This window comes from Cricetulus griseus, chromosome 2 (genome assembly GCF_003668045.3).
Source record: "Cricetulus griseus strain 17A/GY chromosome 2, alternate assembly CriGri-PICRH-1.0, whole genome shotgun sequence".
Lineage (NCBI taxonomy): Eukaryota > Metazoa > Chordata > Mammalia > Rodentia > Cricetidae > Cricetulus > Cricetulus griseus.
The window spans coordinates 371,439,294-371,461,437 of NC_048595.1; the positions used below are offsets into that span (position 1 = coordinate 371,439,294).

General features: G+C 47.8%; 1 protein-coding gene across 1 annotated transcript in view; it reads right to left on the bottom strand.

Annotated features, from left to right (window-relative positions):
* The window catches only part of LOC100763350 (maestro heat-like repeat family member 5), a 63,211-nt gene that overhangs the window by 22,503 nt on the left and 18,564 nt on the right, over nt 1–22,144 (bottom strand). The window contains exons 5-15 of the mRNA XM_035438800.1: nt 15,954–16,113; nt 14,469–14,521; nt 8,505–8,612; nt 8,129–8,245; nt 7,031–7,150; nt 6,020–6,166; nt 5,341–5,463; nt 4,591–4,670; nt 3,364–3,499; nt 1,638–1,733; nt 468–572 (exon numbers count right to left, since the gene is read on the bottom strand). Of these exons, the coding sequence (XP_035294691.1) occupies nt 468–572; nt 1,638–1,733; nt 3,364–3,499; nt 4,591–4,670; nt 5,341–5,463; nt 6,020–6,166; nt 7,031–7,150; nt 8,129–8,245; nt 8,505–8,612; nt 14,469–14,521; nt 15,954–16,113 (1,245 nt within the window). The remainder of the gene's footprint in view (nt 1–467; nt 573–1,637; nt 1,734–3,363; nt 3,500–4,590; nt 4,671–5,340; nt 5,464–6,019; nt 6,167–7,030; nt 7,151–8,128; nt 8,246–8,504; nt 8,613–14,468; nt 14,522–15,953; nt 16,114–22,144) is intronic.

Here is a 22,144-nt window from a genome sequence, read left to right on the forward strand (position 1 = left end):
GAGCAGCCAGTGCTTTTGATTGCTGAGCCATTTCTCCAGTCCCCACAGCAGTCACATCTGATCACATTAAAATGTGATTTATCTTCATTATGGAGTTTTTTTGGGGGGGCTCAATTCCAGAAAATTAAATTTTAAAAAAGTTATTTACTCCATTAAAAATGAAAGAACAGCAAAGAGATATTATTGAAACTCCCTTGTCATGGAGCTGAGATAGCAGGATGTTCAGGGTCCACCCTGCCTGGAGGCAGGGGCATAGGTGTTCTTCTGAGCAGGAGCACCCGCCCCCCCTTGAAGGCATATGATTAGGAAGCTGGGGAGGCAAGGAGCAAGGGAGGTGTGATTGGGAGGCGTGGAACTGAGGAGGCGAAGACCTAGGGATGTGAGGATGTGAATTGCAGGGTAGGTGAGGAGGTGGGGAGGGTAGGTCAGGAGCTAGGGAGGTCAGGAGCTGGGACGGTGGTGCTTACATTTAGGCAGCGTTTATGGTTGAGGAATTTGAAGAGTGTTGTGCATCTGTGTACAGCCCGTTGCCGTTCATGAATCTTCTCTGATGACAGCCAGACATACAGGTGCTGCAGGGTGGGTAGTCAAGGGCTGTGCCAGACCCCAAGAAATGGCCATCCATGCCCAACCCTCAGTAAGGGTTTTCACCACTTCCATGTCCAACTTTTCTTGTTCCCTTGTCAGTCCCTGTCTCTAGTGCCATCCTTCACTTTCTGTGCAGCAGAGACATCCCCTCCCCCATAAGCTCTCAGCCTGCTGTGTGTCAGATGCCCCTTTCTAGAACCTTCTTCCATGCACATAAACAGGGATGCAGTTGCCTCTGGCAGAGGGTAGCCACTGATTTTAGACGACTGCATGGCTTGAGGGGTTGTGTGGTCAGCTGATCTAGACATAGGGTATTGGAGACGGAGTGACTCAGCAATGGGTGGGGAAACAATTGTGACCTCCCACTGGCGGAAGCCATTGCCACTGGGCCCATTCCTAGATTGGCATGCTGTCTTATTGCTTGGAGGTTCCCTTGCCTGTGTTCTCCCTCTTGACTTCCGCCTGTGTACCACAGGGCTTGGCGCTCCTGCTTCTTCTCTTGGCTTCTTGATGAAGTCCTGCTCCTGCTCCGCTGAGCCTTACCTTAACCCATTACCCTCCAGGCTCCAAAGTTACCTCTACTCTGACCTACTGATCTGGCCTTGGTCCTAGGCTCTTGTGGGTCGTTGTCTTCTCAGGGATGGCTAAGATTTTCACTCAGAGCTCCTTGGGAATTCTAGTTGGCCCTGACCTCTGACCTGGATGGAGTTGTCCTCTCCACTGGGCATAGGACCTACTACTAAGCCTTCAATATTTGCTGAGTGGTCTCCCTCCCATGGACACCAGTGGGCACATGAGGAGGTTCGTGGGATCCACACCCTTGGGGCACACTGTGGCATGTGCACAGATGGTAGGGGAAGCCACTTCTTTAACAGATCCCTTTCTGGCCAGGATGACTGATGGTTCCCTGTCCCCTCCAGACACTCCAAACCTCTAGGCATGGGAAGCCTACTGGCCAGGACTGCTTCCTGTGGAGTGCCCTCTTTGGGACTCTTGGGCCAGAACTGTGCACCCCCACCTTGCCCCCCCTGGCTGCCATCAGCCCTCACCGACAACAGGAAGTACAGCTCATTGGTTGTGGGGTTCTGCATCATGAAGCATTGCAGCATGTGGTCCACTGCCTCCATGGTCTGGTTGTACAGTCCCTGAGGAAGGGAGGAGGTCAGCCAGGTCCTGTAGGGATGAGGCCCAAGACTGCTGCCTTATCTAGTGGCACCCACTGTCTGCACGTCCCCAGGCCAGATTCCCAAAACTGACAGAGCTCATTACTGTATTTGCAAAGGGGCTTGCCACATAGGCATGGAGACTGGCTAAAGAGGCCTTGGGAACCCACCCAAGTGAATTTACCCCAGGGAAAATTCACTCCCAGCAGGGTTGGCTCCATAGATAAGAAGACATGTGACCAGGCCTGCCTTGCCCCAGGAGCTCAGGGGAAAAGGGAAACAATTACTAGAAGTAAAGCCCTGCATTTTTCATCCTGAAAAATCTTAGTAAATTTTAATTCCATTATTTATTTAGCGTATGTGTCTGTGTATGCATGTGTGTGCATGTGTGGAGATCAGAGGACAACTTTTAGGAGTCTGTTCTTTCTTACTATGGATTCTGGGATTCAACTCAGGTCATTGGACTTGAGTTGCACAGTAGCATCTCATTGGATATAGCTGATGGGACTTCTGGTCTCATGGAAGGACCCTTAACAATGTTTGCTGCTGGCATGCTCAGGGGTGTGTGTGTGTCACATAAACACCCAGACAGACTCTCATGAGGCCATTAGGAGCTCTGGCCATTTTCTATTTGGTGACCTGGATGGCTTCATTTCTTAGGCCAATGTTTCTTCACAGGGGTGACAGGCAGCTAGTCCCATGTGACAGGGCAGGAGACAGATGGAGTGGGGACAAACAGGAGCCTGGATCAATGCCACTGGCTCCCAGTACTGCCACTCAGTCCTTGGTTGCATTTCCTGAAGGGTCAAGAAGTCTTTTATTCACTGTGTGCTTTGTAAGATGTTGAGGCAGATACTCCTTCGCTGCTCAGTGTTTATCTGTCCTGATGCATCCTGAACTCAGTTTCACAGATAAGTAGGGGCCCTGGGGTAAAGTTCAGATATTGGCATTCCTACTGTCTGTTCTTCTGAGATGTGTAACTCTTGCTCCCCAGTCACTGTGGGATGGTGGAGAGGGTTCACCACGTTTTTAGAGTTCACTTTACAAAGTTGTCCTGCCTTTAGCCACAGACACGCGGGGCTGGGACTATGCCTGACAATCTCATGCGCCCTCTGGTGGTAGCCATGAGACATGGCACGCATCTTTCCTGCAGGGCCTGCTTAGTATTCAACAGGTGAGAACTGAGAGTGTTCACTCAGGCAGGCAGGCGTGATTGAGATGGAGCCCACCCTGCAAGGACGGTGACTTCATAAATCATCTTAGTGTGACAGGACCAGTCCTTGCGATAGTATTCCTTGGGTGACCACAGGGCTTGGAGGGAAGGAAACACAGTGGTGAGTGACTGCCTATTTTACATGGATTTTAGGTCGTCAGCAAGGAGAGCTTCTGAACGGGCCTGCATCAGGTAAGATACCTACCCTGGCATGGCCCAAATGATGATAATGGGCCATGTCCCAGGTGGGCAAATGGGGACCCAGAGCCTTTAGGAAACTATGTGGGACCTCCACCCGGCCCGTGGAGTAGCCAGGCCATGCTCTTCACCATGCCACACACAGAAGACTGAGCCTGATGTCCTGCATGAGAGTCCCCTGGGCTTAAGTGCAGGCTGTACCTGGATGTTGGGTGGTTCCAGGAAGAGACAGGTGTGCTTCTCCAGGGCATCCAGCAATGGCAGGGCAAAGACGCTGCAGAAGCAGATGGAGAGGAGCCGGGACTTCTTGTCCACATCAATGGGTGGCCTCAGTGCACTGTTGGGAAGGTGAAGGACCCTGAGGGCCTGGGACCGGGAGGGCAGTGGTCAGGGCTCAGGCATCCCCGTGCATGTCTTTCTGACAGTGCAAACCTTACAGCCTTTTGCTTCTCACAGGGATTCATGCATACATCTACCTCCTTGGTCTACGACTGGTTCATCAATTCAAGCATGTGCCAGCTGAGGGTCTTTGAAGGAGTTGCTCCTGGAGCTCGCTGACTCATCCATGCCAGACTTGGCTTAACAGTCCTCTTTCAGCCAGCTTAAGTCAGCCTCAGGTCATGCCCGGGGCTCTAGCAGAGCACCAGGCTTATAGGACCGTTCTATGAATCAATACTCCATCGGCTGTCAATCAGCCTCTTTTACATAGTGCTGGGGCTCCGATACTTCTCTGCCTCATGAGGATGTTAGATTCCTCCCTATCTCACTTCCTGCTTCAGCCCTATGTGTGGTATGCATTTCATTTCCAGGAGCTTGTTTGGAGAACAGTGGTGCTTGTTGTTGGCTTCCAGCTGGGTCCGAAGAGACCAGATGGCCCCCAAGCACCCAGAGATCAACAGTGACTGTGCATTGGTGAATATGAAGTGAGGGCTGGCAGAGGCGAGGTACCTGGGGATGCAGTAGTCCAAGTGGATGTCCACCCAGCTCCATTTGCCACCCTGCCAAAGGCCATGTGGACTGCCTGCTATGGTCTAAGAGCAGGCAACTCTGGTCTCCCTGGTCTAACCTCTTCCCTGATCTATGGGTGGAGAGATAAACTGGGACCTGCATCCCTGGCTCTGGGGCTCCTAAGCTTTCTGGACCTACCTTTTCCCCCCTTTTCCTGGAGCATGGCTGGGTCTAGACACAGCTTCCTTTTGACATCCTTCTAGATGCTTCCCTACTTGAGTACTTGGAGGAGGGAGTCAGCTCACTGTGTGGAGTGGCTGTGTTCAGGATTAATGTTCCAGCCCCCTTCCTGCCCTGTGACCTGCAGTGACTCAGTTCCAAGCTGTGTCCAGCAAGGCCTTCATGTGTGACTTCCCTCTATCTTGTCCAGCTAGCATCCCAGGAAGGGAGCCAAGGCAGTCCCCATTAACTGTAACCTACCAGAGGCGGGAGACAATGTGGATGGCCTGCTGTCGGATGCTGGTGAGCAGTGTGTCTTGCGGCTCTTTCTCCATTAGTATCTGTAAGTCCACGGGAGAAGGTACAGAGGCCCAGGCCTAGGTGACTCCACCTCTGATACTAAATCTTAGCCCTACCTCAGAATTTCAGCATGCTATGCCACTCGGGTGATGATGCTGTCTGTCTTTATCCACCTGGTAGTGAGACCTGGTCCCCTCTTAGAGAGCTAGTATGGCCTCTCGAATTAGACAGGCCAAGTCTGAGTCCTGGATCCCGAGTCCTAGCTGCCGGCCCCATCCTATACTAGCTCCAGGTTGCTCTGACTCTTGCTTCCTTAGAAATTATTCCACTTTGCTTTTGGGTGCCAGGCAGAGGACAGAAGCCACCTGTCTTGATCAATGCCCTTTTCTCCTGTCACTACTGCCCAGTCTCTTGTGCCTCTCCCACTGTCCCAGAGGGTCTATCTAGGAAGCCAGATAGATTGGCCTGGGACCTGAGCCAAGAAAGCATGTAGAATAGTGTGCGCTGGCCTTTCTGTGAGCATCAGCTGTACTGTGAGCATTACTGGTGGGCTCAGGGTCCCAGCAAGACCCAAGGAACTTGGGGTCGGGGGGACATGGAGTATTTCCAAATGGGCTGGAGGAGGGGGCTTCCTGTACCTGGAAAAGCTGCTGGTCTGAGGGAAGGGGCTCTGCCTAGGAGGGTTGCCTGTGCCCAGGGCCTGGCACGCACCATCAGACATTCCAGGAGCTCGCTAGTCTGGGAGAACTCGTAGCTGTGGGCACCCTCATTCCGGCTGATGGCCCCTATCAGCATCGTGATGGCCGTAAGGAAGCTTTGTTTCAGGATCTCATCCTGTGTAGGTCAGGCCCCGGGGCACAGATCAGGCTGAGAGCCCAGGAGCTTATGGGAGAGAGCAAGGAGAGAGGCCAAGGCCGCCATCTCCAGGTACACTTGGGTCAGGATGAGAGGGATGTGGCAGAGATGACTGGGCTGGGCGCTTGTGAGTGGGGTTTTCTTTAGGAAGGGGCACATGCTCTTGTTTTAAACATGAGCCTGGTCAAAACATGAGAGGGGCCTGTGAGGGTTTCTGGGGTGGTGGCTACAGCCTTGATGAGAAAGGCTTGTTGGTGGCCCCTGTAACAACCCAGGCTATAATGAGCCTTAGAGGCAGGCATCACCTTGGCCTCTCAGTATCTAAACCTTCCCCAAGTGAAGATCCAGCATTTGCTTTGTAAGAGCTCCCCCACTTTTTTTGTGATTCCAGGAGTTGGGGGAAGTGGGGAGGTGGGCATAGGCCAAAGGTGGCTGTGAGCCTCTCTGACTCTGCAAGGGCAGAGCAGAGCTGGAATCCCGGCTCTGCTGTGGGGGAGGTGCAGGCTTGGGGCGATGGAGAAAAGGCGACCTGTACCCAGGAGCTGAATCGGAAGTAGAAGATCATCCTGGACAAGATGTTGTCCACCCACGGCAGGATGTGGCTCTTGGCCTTGGCTGCCATCTGGCCATAGGAGAGGATGATGGTGCTGCCAGCCCATTTCCACCGAAGGTCCTCGAGGCTCTGGCCGTGGGGCCGGGTAGGGGTGGATTCCGTGTCAGGCCTTGCCCATAGTCTACTTGGGGAGTGGTGAGAGGGGCGTACCCTGATCCCAGCAAGGTGGGAGAGGGGGGTGTCTAGAGGGTCTTTGTCCACCAAATGAGCACAGCAGAAGTGGAATTGGCTTTTAGGGGTTGGACTGATTACACTAGGATGCCAAGGGCTATGTGTAGGGCACTTGGTTCTGCTGGAACTGGAAGAGTTGGGGCATCTCCTGTGATAGCCCTTTCCCTATAGTCCAACACTCTTTTTCTTAAAGAGTCTGGCACACCATACCCATGTGGACTTTTGAGGGCCTGGAATACCATGCTCCTATCCAGACAGACAGTAATGAGCCAAGTGGAATTTCCTGCTTGGGTGTGGCCCAGAGTCACCTCTCCTCTCAGATGTCACCAGAGTACTAGCATGGTGATACTATTTCTCAGTGCCAGGTACCCTCTGAGAGACTGAGGCTTTCACCTCAGTTCTGTAGGTTGCCATATGTGAAGACCTACTGGAGGCTCCGGGCCTTCTCTAGGTTGCAGGGTTCCCCATGAGCAGATCTGCAAAGCATCAAGAGGCCTCCCCCACCAAGGAATCCCCATGCAGCAGGCCCTAGGCACTGTGTCTTCCAGGGGAAATCATGTAGAGTACAATAGGGTAGAACAAGCATGGAGCCCCTTCCAGTGTTCATAAGCACTTCTCAGGCCAGTGTTTCCCTTCTCAAATAAATCCTCGCCTCAGTGACAGCCATAACCCACAGTAGTTGTTATGTTTTCCTTCAGGCAGTGTGGGGTTTGATGTCCCTCCTCTCCTTGCCCTGCAACCCCATGAGCTCTGAGTTGATACCTTCAGGGAGAAGTTCTGTAGGCTCCACTTGATGGGTGTGCTCCTTCCAAACTGTTCTAGGACGGCCCAGGCATCATCCAAGTGGCGTACTGCAGCCAGCCCCACTGTGAGAGCAATGCCCTGTGGGGGGAGAGGCCCCTCAGTCTGTGCCCTGGAGTCAGTGCCTCCCCAGTCCACCAGCAGGGGGCAGGGACTCACATATACTTTAGGACCAACAACTCAGAGCTGAGACACCCATAAGGTGTCTCTTGTGGAGTCTGTGGGTGGAGCTGGGGAGGAAAGGGATACAGAGGAAGCCTTTGGGGTTGGTTGTCTCTCATGCCAGCTCTGAACAGACATGCTCAGGAGCAGGAGTGAAGATACATATGAGAACACAGGGATGGGGCCATGGCTTAGTTTGTGACTGAGTCAGTCTATGCTGTGACCAGGGCTCAGGGCTCGAGCTCAGGGTGTGACCAGGATCAATGATTATTATGGAGTGAGGGCCAGAGATCAGGATGTGACCAAGATGAAGGCTCAAAATGTAACCAGGATTAGAGTCCATGACATGATTAGGGCTTAGTATAAGACAAGGATCAGGCCTCAGTGTGTGTTCATGGTCTCAGGTTGTGAGCAGCACCAGGTCTAAGTGTGGGACCAGATCAGGGCTCTGACAGTATAATTAAGATTGAGCCCACAAATAGGATCAGGGCTCAGCATGTAGTCAGGATGAGGGCTTAGGATGTGACTAACATCAGGGCTCAGAATGTGACTGGAATGAGAGCCCATTGTATGAGACTTATAAGGGACCAGTGTATAACCAGGATAGGGACTCAGTATGTGACAAGACTCAGGAGAGCTCAATGTGTGACCAGGGTCGGGGCTCAGTGTGTGATAGGATCAAGGTTCAGTGTGGGATGGAAATCAGGAACAAGTAGGTGACCAGCACAAGTCACTTTATGATCAGGATCAGGGTTCAGTATATGGCCATGACCATATCTAGGGTTTGGGCTAGGCAGTTAGAGGACCATAGGGGACTGGGCTCTCACCTCCCCCTGTGTGTGCCCTTACCTCTCCCTGCCTGTGCCCTCACCGCCCCCCCCCTGCTTGTGCCCTCACCTCCCTTTGCTTGGGCCACTGGTGAGATGTTTCCAAGAGGGTTTTGAGGTGTGTCCTGATGGTGGTGCTGTTCTCTTCAGCTTGAAGGATTAGCCCGTAGTAGGTGAACAGGAAATCCTGGTGGGGTTCAACATACTGTCCTGAGTGGGACTTACCTGGCCTTAGCTCCTATGACCAGGGTTCCCTGACCCTATGGCTACCCTTCCCGTCTTGCCCCAGGGTGGCCTTAGACCCCAGCCTGTGGTGAGGGAGGGAGACACTTCTAGTCCATCTGCCCAGGCCTGGTTCCTATTCCCTTTAGCCCCACCAATTTCTTTCAAGTGCCCCATGGGTCCTATGACAGAACCCATGGGGTCCCTGGGGACAGTGGGCCTACCTTCTCTGGGGTGTGCTCCTGATGCGTTTTGACAGACTTGGTAAGGGTCCACAGCAATTCCTTGGACCACACATCTGTGTTCAGGAATGGCACCGACTTTCTGGCTATCTGTGAGCAGGTGGGGCGGGCAGGGCTGGAGGTACTTCCCCTGCCCCCAGCCCGAGAGCCCTGACTCCATCATCCCCTGCCCCTTACCCCTCCCTGGGCTTCCAGGACTCAGTTCTTTTGCTTGTTGGATGGATCTCAGAGATGGAGAACATATTCCTCAAGGTACCCCCAGATGTGTTCAATATATCCACAAGCCTGGGAGGCTGTATCCCAAGCATAAGCAGAGGGCGCAGACCAGTTACATCAGTGAAAGTGGCCCTGAGACAGGGTGGGCACCATAGGCAGGACTCAGTCTGTTTCATCTGAAGTGTATTCCAGTGCCTGGCAGGGTGGCAGCCTCTGGTAGGTGCTCCACTATTTCTTAGAGAGTTGAGCAATCAAGTGAATGAATGCAATGCTCTTTCTGGATGCAGGATTCTGGAAGTTCCCATCCTAGCTCAATAGGATGGCTGTAATGATGGCTATGAGATCTTCATTTCCAATATTCCCAGATTCCACAAGTCAACAAGTCTCAGGTTTTTGTTCCCAACATTCTTCTGGTGTTAGGGACATCCTCTTAACCCCCAAATCTTATAAAATATTGATAAATGTTCAAAGAAATTTGTTTAAAAAATAAACTACATTGAAACATACAGTTGAGAAAAGGTGTCCTTTTTCTCCCTTTTGGAATGGTAATATATATTCTGTGCCATTGCCTATTGGAAGTATATAATTTCCTTTTTGATTTTACAGGGGTTACAGTTAAGAGATTGCCTTGAGGTCTGGAGAGATGGCTCAGCAGTTAAGAGTACCGACTGTTCTTCCAGAGGTCCTGAGTTCAATTCCAGGCAACCACATGGTGGCTCACAACCACCTTGAATGAGATCTGGTGCCCTCTGCTGGCATGCAGGCAGAAGACTGTATATATATATATAGAGAGAGAGAGAGAGCGAGAGAGAGCGAGAGAGAGCGAGAGAGAGCGAGAGAAATCGCCTTGAGTCTCAGATGAGACTTTGGACTTTTCAACAGTGTTGAGACTGTGAAAGCTAAGGAGTCTTTTGGAGTTGGATTACATTAATTTTGCATTATGATATGGCTATAAGCCTGTGGGGACCAGGGAGTGGAATGTGGTGGTTTGAATGATAATAGTCCCCATAGGCTCTTATATTTGAATGCTTGGTCCCCAGTTGGTGGGACTATTTAGGAAGGATTAGGAGGTGTAGCTTTTTTGGAGGAGCTGTGTCTCTGGGGATGAGCTTTGAGGATTCAAAAGCCCACACCATTTCCAGTTTGTTCTCTCTCTGTCTCTGTTTGTGGACTAGATGTGAGCTTTCAGCAGTTACTCCAGTGCTATGACTGCCTGTCTGCTGCCATGTGCCCCACTGTGATGGTCACAGACCTTCTGAAACATCAAGCAGGTCCCCAATTGCATGCTTGCCTTTATAAGTTTTCTTGTTCATAGTGTTTCTTCATAGTACCTATGATAACCCGCTTGAAAGTGACAAAAGGGAAAGTAAGATGAAGGTGCCGAAAGCTTAACCTGTCAGATATTTAAGAAGTGGGAACTGGAGGCTGAGGCTATGGCTCAGTGGCTAAGGGAGCTTTCTGGGCAAGCTTGAGGACCTGAGTTTGAATTCTCAGCACCCACATTAAAAAAAATTAAAACAACAAACAAACCAGGCATTGCTGCATTGCATGTGTCTGTAATGCTAGCACGGGGGCGGGGGCGGGGGCGGAGGAGATTCTGGGACCTTGCTAGTCAGTCAGCCTTGCCAAAATGGTGAGTTTCAGGTTCAGTTAGAGACCCTCAAGACAGTGAGGCAGAAAGCAATAAAGAGACACATCTGATGTTCAGATGGTTGTACATAGAGACACACTCATGTACTGCTCCACAATCTTCCCCAAATAAATAGATAATATTTAAAAAATGGAAAATTAAAGTAATTACATAACTTGGGCCAAGACTGCATAAAGACTAGATGCTTAATGTCATTTCCACCAACTGTGGACCATAGACAATACGGTCCCATTAAGTTAAAATGGATTTGGGAGATTTCTACTATGGCTGTCATAATGTCTTTGCTCATGTGTTTTTGTGGTAATGTGGTGACGCTGGTGGGAACAGGCTTAAGAGCCACCAGAACTGTCAAATCTGACACACACAATTATGGTGATGTGTGTAGTCCTTGATCATGATAAATGACTCTGTTGCTGGTTTATGCTTCTAGTCCTTTGATCGCTGAGTACGCGTCCTGCTTATAAAAGAAGTCACTACAACAGTGTCAGCAGGTATTAGCCCCATACAGTTTGTGCATACTGTCTCTTCCTTTCATCAAGGCCCTGTGTGCACAGCACTGAAAAGGCCCAACAGATCTGTAACTAAAGTAAGTGTTCTTTAGTTGCAGCACAATTAAATTGACAGCTCTTTGTGTATGTGTGAAGGTTTTGGCAACAGCAATCCAAAACCAATATTAACATCAATTAAAACCTAAAATACATTTGTCTAAGCAACTAAACCTTTAAGAATTTATCCTAAAGAAGTCCTAAATTAGAGACATGGTGAACCTGAGGGGGACTATCTGGCAGGAAAGAAGACTAACTTAGAGCGACCCCTGTAAGTAGAACTGTTTGTGTCATCCCTAGCTCCCATCTCTGAGATGGCAATTGCTCTCCACAGATGGCAGAAACTGATTAAAGTGTGCTTGTCTGGGCTGGGTCCTGCTCTTGGTCCTCTCTCTGCATTCTAGGATACAGAACAGTTGCCAGCTTAATCTCAGAGCACAGTGGCTGCTTGGAAGCCTCCAGGTTACCCAGAAGCAGGTGTGTGTGTGTAGGGTTCCTGTCTTTTCTCTCACTCCCTTCTGTTGGCTCACTGTGCTGGTACCAGAGCCTATTGTCTGTAATGCAAATTTCAAAACTCAGAAAACCAAACATCTTCCTCCCTATAGCTCTGAAGTCTCCTCAATGTGTGGCCTAAGCTGATGTGGCATGGATTATAGGATTTGTGCATGCCTGACTGTCTCTGCAGCAGAGGCATTGTTAGTGTTTCTGTCTGTGTGTGTGTGCTGTACATTCTGTTCAGAGCTGTCAGGGATTATACAGGGCAGGCACAACTATTTGAAACATTGAAGCCTTTCTAGTCCCAATTAATATATATGGATCATATATATATATATTATATAGTACATAATATGTACAACATACATTGCATGTGTATATAGATGTATAACAATATTATATATTATATATAATATATTACATACATCACACACACACACACACACACACACACACACAGGTCAGAGAGGTTGATTAGTAGTTAAGAGCATTGGCTGCTTTTCTGGAAGAACTGGGTTCAGTTCCCAGCACCCACATGATGGCTCATAACCATCTGTGACTCAAGTTCTATGGGATCCATTGTCCTTTTCTAACCTCTGCAGAAACATGGATGGCACACAAACATGCATGAAAGCAGAACACCCATACACATAAAATAAAATAAAAAATACATTTAATTTATGATGGTGTGTGTGTGTGTGTGTGTGTGTGTGTGTGTGTGTGTGTGTGTGTGTGTGTGCGCGCGCGCGCTATGGCATGTTTGTGGTCAGAAGAAACTTGAGGTAGTCAGTTCTCTCCTTCATGTGGGTCCTGAGAACTGAATTCAGGTCACCAGGTTTGGTGCAAGAGCCTTTACTCACAGTGTGTTCTCATAATTTAAAACATGCAGGCATAGTTCACGTACAGTAAAATTCACAGTGTAGAGGGTAAGAGATTTGAACACACATCAGAACTGTGAGGCTCATTACCTTCCAGCTACTGGCATCTGCATAGTGCTCCTGAGACTTATCTCTGGTAGGACCCTTTCTGATATTCCATCATAAATCAGTGGAATTTCTGGAATTGTATGTATGTACAGTCCTTCACTGTGTGCTTCTGTGTGTTGATTTTTTTTCACTAAGTGTATTTCTGAGATCCACCCATGCTGTTGCCTGCATCAGGACTTCATTATTTCATTATTATTATTATTATTGAATGTAGAATTTGGTTGGTTTGGGTTTAGGGTGTTTTATTTGTCTGGCTTCCTGAGGTAGACACTGAGTCACAGGTTCAGATCTTCCAGCTCCAGGTGTCTCCAGTTTGAGGCCAAAGCAAGATGGCTGCTGTGCACTTTGTGCATGTGCAGGGTCTGCAGAACTTCACAGCATTCTTCCAAGTAGAACTGGGAGTTTTCTTTGCTGGGAGCAAAACTCAGGGGGAAACCTGAACAAGCCACCTGCTGTCCTGAATAGATAGCCTCACCTCACCTGCTTAGTCACTGTCATGTGACTTTGACACCTAATGTGCTTTGGGATGAAGTGTGACCCAGTCACCTCTCCTCAGGCCTGGTTGGTGGAGTTCAGACCTGCTTTTCTGTGTCCACTTGCTAGGCAGCCAATGAATAAACTCTTTATTCTTCTGCAAGCATGTTGTTCAGTGACTGGAATGCTTGTTGTGCAGCTGGCAAAAGGGGATTGGCTTGGAATGAGAAGATCCCACATTGCCATTCTCATTCCTTTGACAGACACAGGACTACTGAGACCTTCTGTTTCTTCTTGTTTTAGTTCTGGTAATCTGTGTTTTGCAGGGAATCCTTTAATACGTAATATGCTTGTACTGTTGTTAATTATTCTTCACTGAAAGTGATCCCCCCCAATCAGTCTAGCAATCTTTCGAATGAACTTGCTTTCCTTTCTTTGTACTTGCTAGGTAGACCAGGCTGGTCTCAAACTTATGGCATTCTGAGTGCATTTTTTTCTTCTTCCTGTTTATTTTGGGTTTAGTTTGCTCTCCCTTGGTAGCTTCCAACAATGAAGCTTTATGCCCTTTCTAATATTAAAAGCTTTTTGTACCTCAGGATGTTCAAATGTGTTTTCACTAATGATCACTTAAAAATATTATCTAATTTTTCCTTCAGATGTCTTTCCCGTATTTTACTGAGAAGTGAGTTGTTTAATCTCCAAGCATTTGGAATGTTTTCAGATGTATTTTAACACTGACCTCTAGTTTATGCTTTGGTCATAGAAAGTCTTGTTTCGTTTCAGTCCCTTTAAGTTTATTAGCCATCAATACACAGCCAGCGTGTGGTGGAGAGGGCAAGTCCTATTCACAGTAGTGAGGAGTGCCCATCACATGAGCATGGCCAATGATGTCTCTGGTCTTCCAGTCCTTGCTGTTCTGTTACATCTCCTCAGCCTAACCCAACCTCTTTGTCTGCTGACTGTCACAGTGCTGACAAGCAACACTGAGGGACATCCCTTCACAACCACCTCTAACCCAATTTTACAGATGAGCGAACTAAGCTTCAGAGAGGCAAAGGAAGTCAGCCCAGGCCACAGTTGTGAGTAGTTGACCTTGGCCATGAACCCAGTACAAGTCCCTCACTTGGGAAAGGTTCAGAGATGGGCCTGCCCTGACACTGCTCTGGCATTGTCACATCTTCAGTCAACCCCAGCCGGTCTCTGTCCTTCCAAGGTCTTAACTCTGGACCCTGTGTCCTTTCTGCCCCCCCCCAAGTATGAGTGGCAAGGGTTTGTCTGTATTGAGCATCATCTCTGTGCTGAGTGTCTAGTGACCACAATTTAAATCCTGGCTCCTACAGTGACCTTGGTCAAGCTACCTTCTGCCTCTGTGCTATGTGTTTAACTGTAAGTGGCGATTCTTTCTCTGTCTATACCCTGGCCGTCACTTATCTCCCTTCCTCCTCCTCACGCCTTCATCCTCCCCACCTCTTCCTTTCCCCTCTCCTCCAAGGCCACAGCAGGGGCTCCCATGTGAACTCGCTATCTCTCCCTCACTGATGTCCCTCAGAAGGTCTGGGGTGACGGGCTACCTCTATACCTCGGACAGCAGATCTTTCCAGCTCTCTCTGTCTTCCTTCTTGAGGAGCTCCTCTGTGGGAGAAGGGGGGTGGGTTACAGGCCAGGTTACATCCCTCAGACACCAGCCTACTCCTGCCTGGTGGGATCCACAGGGATGGGGGTAGGGTAGGACAGTCTCTAGTAGGAAGGACATGAGCTGAAATGGAGATCAGGGTCCAGAGAGCTGGGCTGGAATCTTGGCACACCCTGCATGCTGTGCCATGGGAGGCTGTTGCCTTCTCCGAACCTTGTTTTCAACTGGTAAGTGGAGAGGCCCTTTGGAGGAAGCACAGCCCTTTGGGATGTGCTGTGGTCCCTTCAAGTATGGGAAAATAAGGCTGGGAAGGGATGCTTTGTGGGGCTGGAAGGTGATGTGAGATAATGCTCTTGTTCACTGTAAAGATTTGTCATTCATGCTGGTTTAATAAAATGCTGATTAGCCAGTAGCCAGGCAGGAAGTATAGGCGGGGCTACCAGACTAGGAGAATGCTGGGAAGAGGAAGGCAGAGAGATGCAGTTGCTAGTCAGATGCAGAGGAAGCAAGATGAGAATGCCTTACTGAGAAAAGGTACCAAGCCATGTGGCTAAACATAGATAACAATTATGGGTGAATTTAAGTTGTAAGAGAAAGATAGTAACAAACCTGCCATAGGCCAAATAGTTTATAATAAATATAAGCCTCTATGTGTTTATTTGGGATCAAATGGCTGTAGGACCTGGTGGGATAGAAACTTCTGTCTACAGGAACGTCTTTTTGCGAAATTTTGAAATTCCACCAGGTAGGAAGGGCTTGCTTTTAGGGGGTTCCTGATTTGAGCATAAACTCTCCAGAACATCTTTGGACTCACTGCCTTCTCTCTGTCTGAACTTGTTGGCTGCTGACCTATTGCTCCCAGGGCCTGGCTAGATGAGGCTCATACTGGCTGCCTCTTACAGGAAGGCCTCTGGGTAGCCCTACAGTGGCCTCTGGGCAGCTGGTCCCATCACAGGCCAGCACTTTCCCCACTGGAAGGTTGTAAGGACAGCACATGCTTGTGAAGAGTGAATGAATGAGATCAGGCAGAAGCCTGGGTGAGCCTGGCCATCAACACCACTTCTTTGCGATGGGATTCTCATCTTCCTTGTGTGGCCAAGGGAGGGGGCCAATGAAACAGTCACTGTATGGAAGGGTTAAGGCAGAGTGGCAACTTCACAGGGTCTGGGCCAACTCCTGGACAAATATCAGATAGTGGTGCAGAGGCCCTTTCCCCCTCTGTGGGAGGGTCCCTAGCATGGCCAGGGCTGCTGAAGGGTCATGGGGCATGGAGTTCAGAGATGCTGAGGGGGCTGGTTAGATTGCAGGGGCTTGTGGATCCTGCCTGCATGACCCATGTATAGCCATGGCCATGGGGAGGGGTGATCCCAGAGGCCCTTCACCGTCTTCTACCATTGCCTGGCCCTTGATCCGTCTTATGGCAGCACATACCTCGAGAGGACAGGATGCCCATCACATACAACAGGCTGCGGTGTGGGAAGACACCTGTCAGGAGCTCTGTTTCCAAGTGCTTGGCCACTGCTGGCCACGAATGCCAACAGAGGGCCAGTAACACATTGCTGGCTGCATCTTGGTATATGTCATCCAGTTCCTGGGCCAGGGAGGAAGGGTGGTCAGGGGGAGTGGGAACAGATGGAACAGGGTGAGAGTGGCATGTGCCAACCAAGCTGGGCACATGCATTGCCTTTACCAAGCCATCTTTTGGATAGAACATCAGCTAAGGGAGCCTGAGATGGGCTGTCTTCTGAAGCTGGGCTAGAATCTCAGAACACAAACGCAAGTACTGTTTTTGCTCTCCAGTCTTTGCTACCACTTTGTCTCTGCCTGGACCGCCAATACCACTTGGTCTATTCAAATCTTAGTCCATTTTAAAAGCTCACTCCCAGGCCTGTGTTCAGGACATTGTTCATAGGGCCTCTGGCTAAAGTCACCTTTTCCACATCACCCCCTCTAATTCTTTGTCACCACAAGTTTTGAGCAGAAGCCACATTCCACCCTAAGACATTGGCCTAGACAGCCAACATGTGTAAGGCTCCACAGCAGAGTCCAGTCAACCACTTCCTTGTCTGCTGCACCAGGGTCATTTCTAGACAGCCAGGAGCCCAGTGCCTGCAACCTGGGTGGGTGCCACGCAACTCTTTCCTCAATTGTGCTGTGATTGGCAGAACCTACTCCCACCCACTCAGGGTGCTATTGGGTGGGGCTGGAGAGGCTGCTGCAGCAGGGCACAGTTACCTGTGTGTATTTGATAGTTCAGCAGCATCTGTAGGGATAGATGTCTGAGCCCCCCTCCCTGTGATGCAGGAAATTGTCCTATGAAATCAATATACCACTTACAGCTTATTATAGGCACGTCTGTGAGAGCCTCTTGTTAATACACTGGACTGAATCTGATTTACAGACACACACACACACACACACACACACACCCCTCATCTAAAACTATATTTAGGAGATTAAAAAGAGGGAGCAACAGCAATCATGGAAGCTAGGAGCTGAAGGACAAGGGAACTGAAAACAGTGATACTGGCAGCAGAAAGCACACAGGTCTGGCCCCTCTCACTCAGCACCATCCCCTCCATCTGGAGGGAAGGGTGGTCCTGGATCCATAACCTTTGCAACTGGGGTAGTAGTGAACAGTCTGATGACATGACAGAACACTGCTTCCTTCTTCTACAGGTCACCCTCCATGGCCAGGATGTCCCTGTGCTCCCTGGTGACCTCACTGGCTTACAACATGATGCTGGCCCAGGTACCAGTCTACACTGTCCCCTGGCTTCCAGATGTTCTGGCCACGTCCTGTACCTTTCCACCAATGTCTCAGCTTGGGTTGGCCCTGCCTGCTCCCTACAGCTGCTCTTGGTCACGGAGCACTTACCCTCTCTGCTGGGCCTTGTATCTAACCCTGGACTACAGCATCCTGGGCACTATGAGGTCCCAGCTTCGGTGGACAACAGTGTGTCCAAATACAACTTGGGCAAAGCTCTGGATGTCATAGGGATGAAACCACTCAGCCTGCTACCCAGTACATTCAAGAAACAGCTGTGTGGAGAAGCTAGAGGCTGAACACAGACAAAAATGTCAGGTAAAATTCTCTAAGGGTCAGGGATCCAGCTCAGCAAAATACTCACTGTGGACAGCACAAGTACCCGAGTTCAAGTCATAGTACCACATAAAAAGCAAGATGTGGTGATGGATGCTTGTAACCCCAGGGCTAGGGAGGAAGAGAGGGGTGGATTCCTATAATTGGCTGGTCAGCCAGCCTTTCCAAATCAGTGAGCTCCAGGTTTCAGCGAGAGAGAGTGTCTCAAGGAACACAGTGTCCTTCTGAAGAATGTCTCCTGAGGTTGACCTGTGGCCTCCATGTGCATGGGACCCGGAGACATATATGTATGTCTCACACAAACACACAGACATATATGTACTCATGGTAAACAAAAAGTGAAGACTGATGTACTCAGAACCAGGAGAGGACATGGCATCCCTGAATGCTACAAGCAGTTTGTGGTGTGACAAAATACACCTTTTGTTTTAATCCCTGGTTCCTTGCTCACAAGTCTCTCTCCAAGGAAGGGCACAAAATCTAGAATTATCTTCCATGTTCTAGTTAGCTTTCTATTGATGTGATAAACACCATAACCAAAGCACTTGGTGATGAAAGGGTTTATTTCACCTTGTAGGTTACAGTCTGCCATTTAAGCAAGCCAAAGTAAGAACTCAAGGCAGGAGGTTGAAACAGAAACCACAGAAAAATACTGCTTATTGGCCTTTTCCTAGGCACACACGCCCACATGCATGCACAAGCGCACACAGACACACACACAGACACACACAGACACACAGACACACAGACACAGACACAGACACACAGACACAGACACAGACACACAGACACAGACACAGACACACACACACACACACACACACACACACACACACACACACACACACACACACACACACACACACACACGCAGAGGCCAGGAAGCCCCTGAGCAGACAGCCCTTAATTGCTTCCCCAGCTAGACCACTGCACATGAAATAGAGTCTGCACGGGAACCAGAAAGGTCAGAACTCACAGAACTTCCTTGATAGCTCAACATAGAGATGCTTCTGCAGGTTGGGAAAGGGCAAGGATGCCCATTTTCTTCTCTACACCCCCATCTATGCGTTTTCATCTGTATGCTTTGCAATATCTTTTGTAAAAAATGAGTAAGCTTGAGAGTGTCTTCCCCTGAGTTCCCTTAGCTGCCTTAGGAGATGAAGGGAAGATGAGGAGGTGGTTGTGGGAGTTCTGATCTGTGACTGTTGGCCAGGGGAATGGGCATGACAGCTTGGGTTGTGATATATCTAAAGGGGCAGGCAGCCTGGGAACTTAGCCCCAGTCTGTGGAAATGGATGCCACTTCCAGGTAGACAGTGTCAGAGTCTCCTTGGTTTGAGCGATACCCTGTTGCTGGCTACAACCACACAGCTGCTTGATGTTGGAGCCACCCACACCTTTCCAAAGTCACAGACTCCTGCAATGACTGAAGTGGGAAAATACAGACAAGATGTCAGCTTTCTCAAACACCCAGGGAGAAATTTTGTGGAAAATATAAAATTGGAAGAGATAAATATCCCAACAGATTAACAAATCACATCTCAGAAACATGAAAAAACAAAGCATTGTAACTCCTCCAAAAGACTATGTCTCTTCAATTACTAGATCAAAGATATGGAAATAGCTGATATGGAAAAGTATTAATCAAAAATACTAAGTGTCATCAAAGTGGATTAAAAAAAAAGCAGACCAAGAAGTAAGAAGGAACCTCAGAACCTGGAATCAGTAACACCAAGGAATTCAATAAGAAACCTGAATGTCTGAAAGCAGCAAACAAAACAACAGCTGAACAGAAGTGCTGGAAATGAAAAGCTCAGCATATCAAATAGAGCACACTGGAAAGGAAGACCACCAATAGGTTAGAGCAAGGTGTAGAAAAAACATTAGGAATTTAACTTGAGGTTGAGGAGATATTGTATTCAGAGACTAATAAAAGAAACAAATATGTATGGCCACAGCTTGTGGGAATTCTGAGGCATAATCACAAAACCAAACATGAGAACCTATGGGTGGAAAAAGGGCCAGAATACAAATGGAAGGCACAAAAAACCTATTCAATGAGAAATACAGCAGACAACTTCCAAATCCAGGGAAAGAGAGGACATCCACGAACAAGTGTAATTTAGAACCCCAAATAGACATGACTAGGAAAGAATAACTCAGTGCCATTATAGTTAAAAGTCAGGAGTACAGATAAAAGATACAATTCTGAGTTCTCAAGAGAAAAATGCCAACTCAAAGACTATCTGATCAGGCCAACACCAGATTTCTCAGGGCAGAAGCTTCAAACCTTTTTTTTTTAAGCTCTGAGAATAAATAACTGCCAATCAAGATTACCATACCTACCCATTTTACCTTTAAAAGTCAATGGAGAAATAAAGACTTTCAATGACTACTAGGTAGTGTTGCAGAAGATACCTAAAAAAGACGAAGACAGTCACAGATCTAGGAGCTCAGAATAGAGTTAATTTTGTCAGAGAAATAGGTGAACAAATGATAATTAGGAAATGATCAAACATGCCCAGCTCAGTAAACAAGCAATGCTCTGAGATGAATAAGGGAGAAGAAAAGAACACTGCTTAAACCACAAAAAGCCAAACTATAGGAATCAGCAAATGCGTCTCAATAACAAACTAAATATAAATGGTTTCAATTTTCCAATTAAAAGACACAGACTTGCTGATTGGATTTACAAACAAGACTGTTTTGTTTCCTGTAAGATACATTCTTCTTAAAGATAATGTGGCCAAGTTGAGAACACTGACAAGTGTTCAGAGTTCACATTATGGTTAAGTCAATCCTGGTGGGAGAGTCTGCAAAAGCCAGAGTTATTGACTTCCTTTTGCCAACAATTATTTTTATGTATATGTGAATGATACTGCCTTAGGAAATATTAAATTCCTCCATTCTTTTGTGTGCGTGTGCATGTGCGTGTGCGTGTGTGTGTGTGTGTGTGTGTGTGTGTGTGTGTGTGTGTGTGTGTGAAAATCAAAAAGGGGAGATGTATTCAACATGGCCACAATGGGAAGAGAAATTCCATTCAATTCTTTCTACTTCTTTCTTCTTTCTTCTTTCTTCTTCTTCTTCTTCTTCTTCTTCTTCTTCTTCTTCTTCTTCTTCTTCTTCTTCTTCTTCTTCCTCTTCTTCCTCTTCTTCCTCCTCATCCTTCTCTTCCTCCTTCTTTTTCTTCTTTTTGAAACAGGGTTTCTCTGTGTGACCCTAGCTGTCCTGTGATCTACCTGAGAGACCAAGCTGGCCTTGAACTCAGGGATCCACCTGCCTCTGCTTCCCAAGTGCTGGGATTAAAGCATGTGCCGCCACTACCTGGTTCCATTCCATTAAAAAGTGATTGATTCACTGTTAAAGAGTTCAAAAGACTTAATTTAATAATCAGTGAGGAAGAAGGGAAGGCAAGTATGTAATACAGTACCATGGTGTTGGCTTACTTATACTAGAGTTGTTATGTTTTATCTAGTAGATATGTGTATGTAAAATATGAACACAACAATTCCATAAACAGCCGACAATATTTCATGGCTGAATTATTTCTGACAAATTAATTTATGATATTTTCAAAAGTTAAATTTAAAATGTAAGTCTGAGATACAGAAAGCCTAAGCAAGCAGCCTAATAAAGAAAAAGTCTTGGAAAAAAGGAGAAAGAAAAAGAAACATGCTCACTGGCCAAGATACACACAGACTAAAAGCGAAAGAGCAGAGGGTAATATGCCAAGCAGCAGAAACCCAAAGCAAGCAGGAGCAGCTATAACTATATATACTCAACAGCCACAGAGCTTTCTCCAAAACAGATTCCATTTTTAGTTCATAAAGCAAGTCAGGACATACAGACAAGCCCAAAATAAATGTATTTTATCTTATCAGATCATAATAAAACAAAACTAAAAGTAAATATAAAAAAACTATAGAAACTACACAAACATAAGATGGTTAAATGGTACACTCCTGAAGGAGTTGCTGAAGAAATTGTGGAGGAAATTTAAAAATTCCTAAAAGTAGAATGAAAATGAAAACATGGCTTCTCAGAAAGCAGCAAAAGTGGTTCTAAAAGGAAGTTCATGGGTGAGTGCTTACATTAAAACAACAAACAGAAAGAGGAATAGCCACACAGTGACAAGATGGGATAAATGTAATGGGATGCTTAAAAAAATACCAAAAATAATTAGTGTGTTGATAAGTTGGTTCTTTGAAAAGATATACAATATTACAAACTCTGTGTAAGGGGCACAGAGGTCTCTGTGCTCACAAATGTGCAATAGGGGAGCCTTGGATGTTAAGCACACAGTATTGTTCCTTCAAGGGAAAGAATTAGAACTTGTTTCCTGCCCAGAAGTCTGGAGCAGATGTGCTTTCTAGCCTGGTGACCTTTTTGAAATCTGTGTCTTGGGACTGTCTTGGCACCAGACCCTCCTTCAAACCCTTCTCATAAACTTGTTTTTCTCAGTCAATCTATAGATGACTACGGAAGATGCCACATTTACTTTACAGAGAGTTTTGATGCAG